The sequence below is a fragment of the Larus michahellis genome, unplaced genomic scaffold (genome assembly GCF_964199755.1).
Source record: "Larus michahellis unplaced genomic scaffold, bLarMic1.1 SCAFFOLD_204, whole genome shotgun sequence".
Taxonomy (NCBI): domain Eukaryota; kingdom Metazoa; phylum Chordata; class Aves; order Charadriiformes; family Laridae; genus Larus; species Larus michahellis.
Genome location: NW_027436266.1, coordinates 98,940 through 113,501, shown reverse-complemented (window position 1 = coordinate 113,501; position 14,562 = coordinate 98,940). Strand labels below are relative to the sequence as shown.

The 14,562-nt window shown below is 40.9% G+C and overlaps 1 protein-coding gene across 11 annotated transcripts in view; it reads right to left on the bottom strand.

The window, feature by feature from the left end:
* The window catches only part of ALDH18A1 (aldehyde dehydrogenase 18 family member A1), a 34,016-nt gene that overhangs the window by 3,202 nt on the left and 16,252 nt on the right, over window positions 1-14,562 (bottom strand). For 7 of the 11 annotated variants that reach the window (XM_074571769.1, XM_074571772.1, XM_074571770.1 and 4 more), the window contains 9 exons: window positions 14,416-14,560; window positions 11,271-11,344; window positions 10,503-10,602; window positions 9,151-9,371; window positions 5,607-5,744; window positions 5,303-5,498; window positions 5,029-5,150; window positions 2,579-2,765; window positions 974-1,069 (listed from right to left, as the gene is read on the bottom strand). In XM_074571769.1, coding sequence (XP_074427870.1) covers window positions 974-1,069; window positions 2,579-2,765; window positions 5,029-5,150; window positions 5,303-5,498; window positions 5,607-5,744; window positions 9,151-9,371; window positions 10,503-10,602; window positions 11,271-11,344; window positions 14,416-14,560 — 1,279 coding nt within the window. Of the gene's footprint in view, window positions 1-973; window positions 1,070-1,833; window positions 1,991-2,578; window positions 2,766-4,802; window positions 5,151-5,302; window positions 5,499-5,606; window positions 5,745-9,150; window positions 9,372-10,502; window positions 10,603-11,270; window positions 11,345-14,415; window positions 14,561-14,562 lie in introns of those variants that run through there. The other 4 variants (XR_012585154.1, XR_012585156.1, XR_012585155.1 and 1 more) reach the window with 4 other exon arrangements.

The window sequence follows — 14,562 nt, the reverse complement described above, 5'->3', positions numbered from 1 at the left end:
TCCTCAGAACATGGTCACTTCATACTACGCAGTTTTGCACCTTTATGTAAAAACAGCTGCCTGCCTTTCAACGACCCGTCTTTCTCTGCTCCTCGCCAAATGCCAGAAGTTATGTTTGCCTGTTCTGATTTAAAAGCTAGAAAAACTTAACTATTACATTATAAATTGTAATGTTTATACTTCTGGCTGTTACAGAGTTACTTTTACAGAGAAAGATGCAAGACAGAGGTATCTCTTAGACTTGTTTCCTAAGGGTTTAATTTTTTATTTAAAAAAAAAAGCGCTAAATTAGTCAAGCCTTTTTTTATCATTTTGAGGAGATATTGCAAGACCCTAACTCGAGTTTTTTAATCACATAGAACACTGAATGTTCCAGCTGACACAGTAATAACCTGTTATAGAGATTTCTGATTTTCTGCCTCAGGAAAGAATGCTTCCCTTGACTTCTGCAATTCACAGCAGGCGCACCTGTTTGTTAAAGCAACTGATACTCAGTTTGGTTCCTGCCTTTCATTCCTCAACACTGCAGGGCTGGCACACTGGACAGAGCTGTCTGCCCAGCAGGAACAAAGCATGGCATTCTACACAGCATCATTAGAAAGATAAACAAAAGAAACACTGTTCACCGGTTTCACACCCTGTGTTGCATTGTTCTATCGTTACATGCAATGCAACATACTTTATTCTGATTGAATAGCGCTTCCAAGGATCCAAAACATCTTTGCTCCCTTCTGCTAAATTAATCTACACAGTCTGTATAGCAGTATTAGCTAGTTCTGGCAGAAAAGAATTATCAAACTATCTGCTGTTTCACATGGATGAAAGGTCTAGGCTTCAACTTTTGCTACTTTACCTTTCCTGAAAACCTTACATTAGACAGTAAGATCAGAGACTAATCCTATCTTCCAGGATTCAGACTGCTATGCTTTTCTCACAAGAGCAAATCACATCCCTGCAGTGTTTTCTCTCTTACCAAGTCCAAATCTATAGCCGTCAGAGAATCGGGTACTGGCATTCCAGAAAACACAAGCACTGTCCACATGCTGGAGGAAGAACTCTGCTGTTTTCTCTGGGAAAGAGGCAGAGAGAAAAATAAAATCCAGTACATACAGAACGATCATGCACTCCAATAAACATAACATAATGCAGTGAACAGATAGAACAATACCACTTTCACATGCACCTTATCAGACAGTGTTTAAACAGCCTGTGCTAAGACATGTTCATTTACACCTTCTTCCCAGTATGCTTACGAAGTAGACACAGCTGCAAATGCTACAAGTAGCTTGCAAAGATAAGAAGAATGGAAAAAGATGTCTAATTCTAAATACATCCAGTCTAGAACCTGCAAATGGGGACAGGTGTATGACTGGGGAGAAAGAACAGCTTCCCCAAATATTATTTTGCTGTCAAACTGAGAACATTAAACTACAGAGTCAGCTCTCCATTAGCCTCAAACATGGAATTATTCTAGATAATGAAAAATCCTAAACTAAATTGCTATTGGAGCTAAAATTTGGGAAATGCAATCCAGAAATACCACACGGAATCAGTTTAACACAGAACATGCAAGACCTGAGCAAGCTCAAGCAGAGATATGCAAGTCTTAGTCCTCTGGAGTACCCAGTTCTCTTTAAGGCTGTGAGCTGCAGGTCAGTCGCCCTCAGCAACAAGATGAACATTGAACATCAGCTCTATTTCCAGTACACTCCCCAGCAAATCACTAGTGCACCAGGTCCTGTGGCAGTAGGTCATGGTACCAAATGCATGCCTTTTAGTAACGCTCATTTAAGCTTGGCAGGCAGTACAGAAACAGAGGCCTGCTTGACTCACACACTGATCAACCGCAGCCGAACACGACCTCACTGCGGCTGATTCTCGGCAGTTCCAGGCTGGGTCTGAGGGTCAGCCTTTGGCTGGGCGCAGCTCTAGCCAGGCTGTGACTCAGCAGTGCTCAAACTGCGGGCAGTACAGGTGCTCAGGATGGGAGCTGCACAAAGGAGCACAAGTTCACAACTAAGAGGCAAGTAACTGGGAACTGAGATAAATGTAGCTTTTATACTAGGGATGCAGAAGTGGGAAGTAAAGGACTGGGTGAGATAGGGGGAAATCATCTGTGGTCCTTGCTTGCAAGATATAAAAATGACACAGGAAGACAAAGTGGATAAAGCACGATCTTCCCTACAATCCCTATTCCCTCCAATGAGTTACTATAGAGGCTCACCTCATCAGCCTTTAGAGGCCCAAGGACAACTCCAGGATGCAGGAGGTGTTCCTGCAAACCCCTCTGATGCAGTATGTCTGCACAACACAGGAACGCAAAGCAATCTGCCTGGCAAGAGCACATGCATCAGCCATTGGCCAATTGCTGGAGCACATTCCTTAACGTCCCGGAATAAGGGCCACACAATACGTTTTTCCTGAGCTAAACAGGACTGTAGGCACATTTAGTTCATAGGCCTCCAGCTGGCTATGCCTACTACAGACCCAAGAGAAGAATAACTACTGCAATACACTAACACCAAGAATTGTCAGTCAAACCAAACCAGTAGCTTAAAGAAGCAGATGGATCACTAACCATTCTCTGTGATGATAACATCTGTATGAGAACTTCCATACTTGTGGATGTGTTCAACAGCCTCTTGGACACTGTCCACCACCTCAATGCAGCACTCCAGGTCCCCATATTCTGTGCGGAGAGATTTCACCTCTGAAGGGCTGAACGTCAAGTAAGACGCAAACTTTGGGCCAGCGTGAATCTTCACCTGCAATACCAGAAACATTTTGTGCTGCTGACCATACCAATGCCTTCCAGATGAAAGTGAGGCTTCTTGTACTCTTTCTGGGATGGTGTTATTTTTCTTCATAGCAGTCCCTATGGTGCTATGTTTGGACTTGTGATTCAAACAGTGATGAACATACACTGATGTTTTGGCTGTTGCTGAACAGCACTCGCACAGCATCAAGGCTTTTCTCTTTTTCTCCCACTCTGTACCCCCAGCAAGAAGGCTGGGAGTGTGCAGGAAGCTAGGAGGGGACCCAACCACGGCGGCTGACCCAAATTGATCATATAATGCCATATAACGTCATGTACAACAACACAAATGGAGGGAAGGGGTTTTTTGAAGAAGGGAGGCATTGCTCAGAGAGTGGCTGAGCACTGGTCTACTTGTTGCAGATAGTGAGTAATTAGCGTTGCCTCCCTTGTGTGGGTTTTTGGGGTTGTTTTTTTGTTTGGCGTTTCCCCCCCCTATTTTTTTTCCTCTTTTTCCCCTTTCATCTTCCTCTTTCCTTCACTTATCAAATTATCTTTCTTTCATCCCACGAGGTTCCTTGCTTTTGCTCCTCTTATTCTTGCCCCGGTCCCACTTGGGGCAGGGGAGAGTGAATGAGCGCCTGGATGGTGCTCAGCTGCTGACTGGGGTTAACCCACAACATCTGTGGATCAAATGTTCACTGCATGCAGCATAACAAAAACAAGCCTACACTCTGGGAAATTTAGCAGACCTGTGAACTAGCGACAAGGTACAATAGCTGACATGCTAGGCTGGCTACCTACCATGACATACTCCTAGTTCAGGACTCATTTCAAATTATTTAAAGTAACAGCATCACAAAGTCACCAGGCAGGAGGACAGTACAACACTAGTACTGGGAAAACAGCTAAAATATTGCAGCCAGCCCTTAAGCCAAATGACTTAAGATCTTGAATGGCTTTTATTTTGCTTTTATTTTGTAAACTGACACCAGCCCTCTCTGAAGCATGTTTCAGACACAAAACTCACACAGGTATTTTTCATTTGTTATAAAGATGATCTAGCAGATTATCAACCTCTGCGTTTAATCATAGCACTGGAGACAGCTAAACAATGAGAGGTAATTTAGAACTGATACAGCAGAGAAATCCCCATGCAAATGAAACACAGGAATTTTTGACAAGACAAACATAAATGGGAAATAAGGCACAAGTCTGCAAAATTTGAAATCTTTTAAGAAGGTTATCTGTAAAATGGCATTTTCTTGTGCAACTGCAAATTACTTTAATTGCATAATCCTGCCAAATATTTGCATGTGTCTTGTTGTCAGGTCAGATTAGACAGAGGTAACATCCTCCCCACTGCATTAGGATCTGAGTGGGTGGTGTTGGAAATGCACTAGTCTTCACGTTCCTCCCATCCAAAATCCAGAGATCTGCCTTTCACTCTACCCTTCCCAAGAAACAAAACAAGACATGAAAAAATCCATTAAGTGAGGACTTGCTCCTGATTACCTATCAACTTCTTTTACTGTGACCTTTTCAACATCAACACGACCTCTCTATTTTACCTGCATTAATCATTGCCTGTACCCTCTATTTGCCAAATACAAACTGCTGTGTGAAAATCCTCAACTTATGTGCAATTCACACTACCTCATGGATATTTCTCTCCCTATGCATCTCTGCTACCTTTACTGACAAAGTATTACCCATGTCAAGACAATTAATTAGTATACTCGCCTTTCGCTGTTCCTTTGACATGCTAGAAGAGAAAATGGGTGGGGATAAAGGGCATGCAGGATGAAATGTTTAAAAAAAATGTTGATGAAGCAGATTCAGAAAGGAGAAAAGCTGAAAGGGAATTCACTTGGGCAAGAAGCTAAATTAATACATTCAAGAAGAGGCTTTGCATCTGGGAGGTTAATGGCAATTAAGTCAGTATCAAGAAGGGTAGAGAAAGGGTTGCATATATGCTCTTCTAAGACAGAATATGATTTTTTTTCCTATGTAAAAGGAAGTATTTATATCCCAATAATGGCACATAGCTGTCCTGAAGAAGCTGCTTTCAGATCATTTCTACAGGAAAAACTTGGGGTTATGTGGAGAAGCAAAGAAAGTTCTCCATAAGTTCATTTACATGTACCAAGAGACAAATGGATAACTTGTGTTATGCCATCATAAAACTAAACAGGGCTACACCAGCTAGACCAAATGCTTCTAAAAGTGTTAGAAAAAAAAAAAACGACAAAACAAAAGTATGAGTGACTAACCTGTTCTACTCTCAACATGTCTATGATCTGATCAAACAACGGGGTTCTCAGCAAGTCTCGATGAATTAAGAGAGTTTCCAGAGCATTACAGGCAGCAGGATATTCACACTTTGAGTCTCTGACTGAGGTTTAAGAGTAGATAATTGGTTACGTAACATTTACAACAAAGATTTTCAACAGCACATGAATTATCAATTATGATAACCATATCACATACTCCAAATATGAAGTTCAGTTACACCCATGAGATTCAAGTCACCCTCTCCCAGCTTACTTATTCGTGTGACCTTCTCAACGCTGGCATCTGTGTCCACATATACATGACAGATCCCTTCGCTGTGTCCCATCACTGGGATTCCCTTAGCAGCTTTCTGGATATTCCTGACTAGCTGCGATGAACCACGTGGAATGATTAGATCTATCAGCTTATCCAAACGGCAGAGATCTTCCACTTCTTCTCTTGTGTTCACCTGTGATAGTTGCAATACAAACAGTCTATGGTTTGAACTCCCAAGTTCTGCCCATACTTTTTATGCATACCATAGCAAAGAATTGTTGATTTAATTCTAGGCACTTACTAGTTGCACTGCGTCTTTGACTCCGTGAAGGGAGAGTGCTTCTTGTGTCAGATGATGAAGGATTTGATTGCTATGTGCTGCCTCTTTTCCTCCTTTAAGCAGTAAGCCATTTCCACTAGCAATGGCCAAAGCAGAAACCTGTCAGAAAATAAATTATTTAAGGAAAAAAAAAAAAAAAGGGGGTGGGCGGAAAAGTAATCTGTCTTTTCTGTTGGAATAACAACCACAAAATAGATTAGGAACAGTATTTTTAAACCTGTCAATTTACTCAATGTTAATCTACAGTTATCATTTTATGTCACCAAAAATCATTATAAGTAACAGCACATTTAACTCCAGAAATGAGATGTGTTAGTGTTTCAGGAACAAACTTGAGTTTTCAGGGTACTAGTGCCAGGGGAAAACTGCAGTGGACACATCAGAGAAAACCCTGGGTACAGGCTCTGCTATGAATTGGGTAGCTGCATGGGCAATCACCCCAAGGAGAATAATTTTAAGTGCAAGAACTCTTGTCCCTAATCACTCTGGCAGAAAGTGTCTAATGAGTTCTTCCTATGAGCAGGAAGAACATTTTCATTGTGCTGCCTAAAACAGGAGTCATAAATAGACACCACTAGCCATAAATGTGGGAAAAAAGCCTTCTAGACAATACACCCAGCATCACCTGTTATCACTTTGCTTTCACATTTATAACCAGAAAGAATGACTGGCATTGTTGCCTTTCTGTTTAAGGAGCCAGATTTCACCCATTTAAGTCCAGCAACACAACATTTCAAAAAAAAAAAAAAAAAAATGCTCCAAAGAAGCCACCGCTTATTGGAAGTTAGATAAAAAATTACTTCTGCTGTTGAAAACATATACCCAATTTGCTCAATCTCCAGACATTCATTCGTATTACTGTTTTTGCCACTAAACTGAAAACCTCTTTAACAGAGGGGTGGTAGTTTTTTTATTGTTTGTTTCAGCTTTTTGTTCTTTTCTACCTAGGAGTATGTCAGACGTGATAAAGCGTTCTTCCCAGACTTATTTTACTTTTGTACCCCTTTTTGTCTTCCTCACTCCAATCCCATTCACAGTGGCCTCGCAATTTGTCTGCCTATTTGAAAAAAAAATAGCACATGCTCCTTTAGAAAACAAAATCACTCCCTCTCCAGAACCTTTTAGAATGAACAAATTAAGCATGTGACAACAATCACAATATTTGATGTTGTATCTCATCCTGATGTCAGCAATTTGAAAATAATATTGAAATGTAAGAAATACTTCGGAAAAATACACTGAAGTATTATAGTCTAAGAAGCCTGTCTTACATAAATATTTTGTGTCTTTAACTTATAAAACTAGACACTAAAAAGCAGTCTGATTGTATTTTGAAAGTATCTTGTAAGCATCTGCCTCTCCAGAGGTCAGTACCACAAGGGAACGCTAAACAAATAAGCTTATTCAAATAAAGAATTCTGCTCTGCAGGCATAAGATTAAAAGAAAGGTTATGAACTGATTTGAAAAAAGTGAAAAGCAAAAAAAATTATCAAGAATTAAGACACAAAAATAAAAAAATGTTGTGATTAAAAGTAGAACAGAAGATAAAGGGTTTCAAAACAGTTCAGTTCCTTCAAAGGACATGTAGAGCATGACTATACTTCTCAGAGCAACAATTGGATTTCATGGAATCTATAGGAATTAGCCTGTGAAGGATGCTCATAGTTTGGCCTTGTAAATATTGGTGGCAAACATGCTATTTGTATATGCTCGTTGGAAGCTTATTAAATCTTAACTGGTAATCTACAATAGTTTCACCTTTACTGCAGCTCAAGACTGAACTCTGCATAAGCTATCTCCAGGGAGCAAATCGAGTATGCTCTCTTTCAGGACAAAGTCAAATTTCCTCTGTAATTCCTTACCCGAACAAGCATGAGATGCAGTAGTAAACTAAGAGGAGGGAATTGCTCCCCTGCACTCAGAGACCATCCTACTATCAGCTACAGCATGGGACAGAAACCATGCAATTCAAACACGGAGGTATCAAAGATGAACCTCTGAAGCTGCATCAGAGAACCCGGATGAGAATATGTGAGCAGGAGGCTAACAGAAAGAAAAGCAACTACCAAGACAAGCTATTCCAAGTCTGTAAAATAAAGAGGGGGGGGCGGGGAAGCCAGCAAGAGTCAGTCAGGTGTAAGTTTAGAGATAAGACAAAGGGGAGGAGAAAGAAGGACACATGAGCTACACAAGGCAAGAGACCAGGGTTAAAGTCCAGGCAGACAGACTAGAATTCAACCAGGAAACATACTGGTTATCTATGAAGAACAGACCTAGCAGCAAGGAGCTAATAATGGTAGACAAGGGAGACTAGTGCCTTTTCATTTCATGGGAACTTTGCCTAGAGCATATTCCCTTTCAGTATGAAATGGGGACCACTCACAAAATTCAGGCATGAAGTACCAAGCTACCCACTGTCCGAGTCTCACTTCGAAGTCTTTTGAAGTGCCTGTACCCATCACTTTTTCCTCAAACACCTACTCACATATCAAAGAATTCCTCAATCAATCTTCCTAGAGACCTAATGTTAATTGTAGGAAATGTGTTGATAATTCTTTTTTGTTTGTTTTCCTTTAAAAATATACTACGGTTACTCAGTAAAGTAGTTGGGAGTTAGAAACTATGATCAAGGTTGCCTCTGCAACATTAGTTTGCCCCCGTATTTTCATGCATTATAACAGCATTTACTCAGAGCAATATTCCCACACAGCACTGCAGATGAAGGTGTTTGCCTTTAAGATGCCTGCCTTATTCCTGGAACAAGATAAATGACATTCACTTACAGTACACTGTTCAAGATTTTCACTACCCTTTCCAGCAACTTCAGTACTTCAGAACTTAGAACACCATTCTTCTTCATAACCACCTCACTACAACTGAGTAAAAGCTATCATTCTGCCCCACTGTAGGCAAGCAGTATCAGTACAGGACAGACCACTCAAAGCCTGGAACTTCTGTGCTTTCTGTATTGAGCCTTTTTTTAATTTATTTTTTTTATCATGTATTCCTAACAGTTACAGCTAATTACTAGCATCTGTATTAAACAGTTCCTGTTCAACCCCAGCCTGCAGTTCAGCTGTATGCAGCATGGACAGATAAAACAAGTGCTCATTGGTAGGAGTCCCCAAGCTGTGAGTTCGGCACTGAACACACATTCATAAAACACATGCAGGAACTGCACGATCTGAATGTAAGATAACTCCTTCCATATGTCAAGGTGGGTTAAAAAAAAAACAAAACAAAACAAAAAAAAAAAACCAACCAAAAAAACAAACCCCCAACAAAACAGCCCTGTATAACTGAACAGTGCAGAAGCAAGTCCTGAGATTATCTCTGCAGGAAAAATAGGGATGCCAACAAAATCAACTTTAGAAGAATCCAAGAATCCAAGTCTTGTCCTTTAAGACAAGACTTCTTGCAGCCTCCCAGTAGCTCACCAACAGAAACACTCTTTCTTTTGTCATCAAAGAATTCCCAACAGTGTAATCTGCCCTCCTTACACACCTGTGGAAGACAGTCAGGACGGGACTCAAAGATGACGAGAAGGACGCCAATAGGCACCGTCACCTGCTCCAAATCCAGGTCTTTCGCTATTCGTGTTCGTCGAATTACACGGCCGACACTGTCCTGTGAGGATGCTGCAATCTGACGCAGACCAATAGCCAAGCTGTTCAGCTTTGATGTAGACAGACTTAGACGTTTCAACAAAGGAAGTGCCAATCTCCCTAAAAGAAAGAAAAAATTGTGCTAGAGACAGATTGGTCTGTCTAGCCTCATGCAAAAGCAACTTTAGTGGTGAACCTAAGGAAAATTCAGGTATTTACATGCCCTATCAAAAAACCTACCCGAGATGAAAAATGCAAAGCATTAAGTCTGGTAGCCACAATAAAACCACTCAAATGTGGCAATGATTTTACACACCACCACATTTTCATTTAATGTGGTTTAAGTGATTTGTATATGAAAAAACATCAACATCCATACATAAGGTTTATCCTATTTCAGGTACTGCTATATGTCTGAATTTCTTACACATTTCTACCCTTGCACTACTTCTAGAAGGTTCAGGCAGTAATTTCATCTTTCTGTTTTACAGATAGAAATCCCAAAGCACAGACACATACATAGTGTTTCTGTTTAAGAAAGACTGGGCAAGAACTGCCTGAATTTTTTAATCTGAACACGTTCAAACAGTAAGTTAACCCAGCAATGTACCTTCAAGTACTCTGGTCAAGTAAAAAAAGGGTTCCCTGGTGTCTTCCACAAAGTATTACAATTCATGATGTGTTATTTTCATACATTTGCTATCCCTGTACGTACACATCCCAATCTCAACTTCTCAATGAATGCATCAATCTAAGATAGAAGAATGGGTTTAATCCAAGCCACCTAAAGAGAACCTTCCTCAATCAGAAGGGGACAAGGTTCTTTTCGGAGAGCACCAGTTTAAGCATAGAGATGACAGACTTCCCCTCAGAAGCCAAACATTATCTTAACCAGCACAGAAAATACTCACATTAAGCATGACAGTAACAGACATTATGTTTGTTATGTTCCATTTCTAAAGTAAGCCTCCTTTGGCAAAATGGGAGCACTAATTTTTTTTTTTTTTTATAATATACTGCTTAGTGTTTTGAAAGGCCTCAGTATCTTCTCTGATGAAGGCATCTGTTTTATGTAATTAAGGAAGCTGCAGCTGTTTACACTGACAAGCTCTCAAGGTCCTGTATTCGCTAATCTGTGACAGCCATACAACCCAATCCCACATGACAGAAGATTCTAGTTCTGCTCACTTCCTTCGAAGCCCAGAGAGGTTCAAGACAACAGGATTACCGTGGAAGGACTTAAAATATTACCTTTACTTTCAGCCTCTTCTAAGTCCTTTTTGTTTGCCAAGAGAATTTCTTCTCTCTGGTCAGTTAGTAAATCAGCAAGACGATAAATAATCTCTGCTCTCTGAAAGAGAAAACAGTTTCTGAACTGACTTCTTACACAAAGCCCGTGCTATTTGACATCTGGTTCATTTCAGTCCACTTATGTTGACCACAGTCTCTCACTGTCTTGACCCCCCAAATACTTGCAGCCAGCTGATTTTTCCAGCCTGCATCACATTAAAAAACAAGGCTGAACACTGCTTCAATCTTTACTTTCTTTTTATCATCTTGCTTTCCCATGCCCGGTCTTCTTCACCAAACTCACAAAGTTCTTCCTTTAAGACCACCTTGTCTTCCTCACAAGAGATGCCACATTTTACCTACCCAGCTGCAGACGAGTAATTGATTGTCTACAGCTCCTCTTTTGCATACACTACACACAGAAGTGAACGGAGCAGGTTATTCCAGGCAATTCTTCAGCAGCTCTGATCACAATTCATTTCTGTGTGATATCCAACACTATTACAATTTTTATAAACCCCACATGAAAGCATATATTACCTCATAGCCCTAAGGTACATTATCTTTCTGCTTTTCTCATCTCTTTAAGCATGCTACAATCCAAATGATGGATCTGGCACGCAAAGAATAGATTCTTGTCCCAGGGGGCCCATTTTTGCTATAAATCCACGTTGTAAAACTTGCCACACATTCACAAGATTAACAAGTGAGGCCATACTGTTCTGTCACCTGTTCAGGCTGTAGAGCCGCCAGGGCCCTGCCACCAGCTCGTGCCATTTCACCTTGCTGCTCTACTGTAGGACCTGCAAAAAAAGCCAAAAATATGCCATGCAGACAAAGTAACAGCACATATGGAAGTGAACAATAGCCCTTCCATCTTCTGGTTCTCTGCTCAAAGCAGGAAAGGAGGTACAGAGTCTCAAACAGACATATTCAAGAAACCTGTTGTATGCTAGAACGGGAAAATGTGTACCTGACACAAAGTACTGTTATGGTCCCCAAACGTAAAGAGTCATCAGAGAGATTCTGTAAGGTCACCATCTCTGAGGCAAGTGTGCACCATGTATCAAAAAGACCTGACAAAGGCAAAAGCTAAGTCTCAGGACACGGTAGCCTACCGAAAGAAAGGAGGCAAACTTTGAAAAGTTTAAGTATCCATCTGAGGAAAAAAGACAGGATTATAAAATAGCATGGGAATGTACAAACAATGATGGAAGCCAAAATCCAATCTAAGTAACAGCTTGCAGAATCGCTTTCCTTCTGTCTCTCCCCGTGTGCATTTTAAAAGGGATCCTATAGAAGAAAGGTGGGATTTTTCTTCTTTTCTGTCAGGACCTCAAAGAATCTCTCTCAAACTGAAATTACATGGAACAGGTTACTTCTGTTTCTATTTCAAAACAAGTCACCAGGTTCAAGCAGCATTTCCCCAAAGGGTTCTTAAGTAGCTCATGGATAAACTAAGTCATGATTTTAAACTCTCCTGAAATTGCCTGTAAAGCAGATGACTTGAAGGTGAGAAATATGACCCAACTTCCATTTAAGAAGAGTCCCATGGAAATTGCCAGAGCAGGAATTCCAATGTTATGGAAAATATCAAAAGATATAGCGGGAAGTATAAGAAAAGAACTTCTGGACATGTGATTAATGGGATTTATTTAAGAAGTGTTAAAACAGCGTTTTAAAGCGAAGTCATACTTTACAAAGTATGGTGTATTTTGGTCTTGATAAAAGTGGCATGTATGTAAGCAAATATAGTCGGCTTTAAAAAGTTACTTGAATTTCCAAATTTTGTTCTTTGGAAAATAGAAGACAAAGAGAGGACTGGAGTAAATACTTGCCACAATAGCAGAAGAGTGTCAGTAAAATTCCACAGGGATATTCGCCATTTGCCATATCTGTAAGTGACTCAGAATGGGGTCACAAGACGAAAAGCTTTACTGCTGATACAAATTTATTATGGTGAGACTAACTGGAAAATGTAACTATCACACTTTTTCCTAGAAAGTAGCTTTCAGAGGAGGACACCAAGTTGAACACAATCCAGGGGCACGCCCTTGCCGCAAACATGGCCAACCGTGTCCTGGGCTGCCTTGCGAGGAGTGCTGGAGCAGGTCGAGGGAGGGGACCCTCCCCCTCTGCTCAGCACTGGTGAGGCCACACCTGGAGTGCTGTGCCCAGCGCTGGGCTCCCCGGTACCAGAGAGACACAGACACTGCAGAGAGAGTCCAACAAAGAGGATGAAGGGACTGGAGCACCTCTCATATGAGGAAAGGCTGACAGAGCCGGGACTGTTTAGCCTGGAGAAGGCGGCTCAGGGGGGATCTCATTAGTAAGTACAAATACCTGAAGAGAGGGTGTAAAGAAGATGGAGACAGGCTTTTTTCAGTGGTGCCTAGTGGCAGGATAGAGGCAATGGACACGAACTGAAACACGGGAGGTGCCTCCCATCTGGAAGGACTTTTGCATTGTGAGGATGATCAAGCACTGGCACAGGTTGCCCAGGGAGGTTGTGGAGCCTCCATTCTTTGAGATACTTAAAAGCTGTCTGGACAGTCCTGGGCAACCTGCTTGAGCAGAGGGTAGGACCAGATGACCCTGCTGTCTGTCATACTGTCCCTTCGAACCTCAGGCATTCGGCAATTCTGCAATTTCCTCTGCAGCCAAGTTACTAAGCCATGAAACAGCAAATGAAATTCAAATCAGATAATCATGAAGCAATGTAGAGGGGAAGAGGAAAAATCAGACCTCAGAATTGTAACAAACAATACTACAAAAACATCATCTCAGTGAACATCAACATCAAAAAGCAAATTACATGTTTGGAACTATTAGAAAAGGCCTAGAGAACAGAAAACACCATCAGTCTTATCAAAACTCAGTTAATCCTGCCATCATAAATTAAAGCTTCATTTGCATGTTGAACACTATGTGAAATTTTGTTTTTTGCCCATCTCAAAAGGGCTACAATACAATGAAAACAATTTCAAACAAGAGAAACGGGGATGACCAAGTTTTTGGAACAGCTTCAGTAATGTCTAAGACCAAACCTCTTGCACACAGAAAAGAGATGGTGAGAGGAAAGACAATGTCTCACATCTTCAAAGTTGAACGGGGGCTGATTGCCCATACAGGCAGCAGGGTCATCAAATTAAGCTATCAGGAAGAAAATTCAAAACGTCCCCCAACCCCAAATTAAAGCAAGCAGTTCTTCATTTAGTTTTAGCTCCAGAGTTTACAGAGTATCCAGCTAAGGCTCTTGACTATCATGACATAGAGCCCTGTGGATGCTAAGTCTTTACACGGGTTCAAAGGATGATTTGACAAATTCATACAAGAAATTCATTGAAGATTATTATATGCAAAGTATCACTCCATATTTGTCCTATTCTGCTACGGTCACAGATCTTTGGTCTGACTTCCTCCAGCGATTGTTACACTGTCCCAGCAATGCAGTGGCAGGAAAATATTCTTACCTACAATACTAGAAGACCAAGTCCTAAAAGGAATTTATGATAAAAAATAAAACTATTTTTGCTAAGATAGTGTTTACTATCTTAGTTCAGCAGCACATTCTATGTCCACATTTTCACGTTGAAATTGTCCATCCTCGATGATAACCCCTAGGACTAAAAATGGTAAAAATTCTACTCACTGCATTCTTCAAATGCAAGTCTGATGCTGCATTTTATCAGCTGGAGGGAACCAGAGCAGAGGATTCAACATTTTCTACTCCTACTTTAGGAAATGCCTTTCAAAATCCGTTCTTCAAGCAGGGTATGGTTTCCCAGTTATCATACAGGTCTAGCCAAATTTTAATTCTAACCTTTCAGGAAATGTCTACAACTCTCAATGTACACATTACTTCTGTACTCACCTGCAGGTTTTACCTCTGAAAAAAAAGTTCCAACTTTCTTCCCTTCCACAATATCTGTGATTACATGACCCGAGATCTTTGGGTGGGTTCCATTTGCAATCACTACAGACGTGCCTCCTTGGAGGGCCCACAGAGCTGCTTTCACCT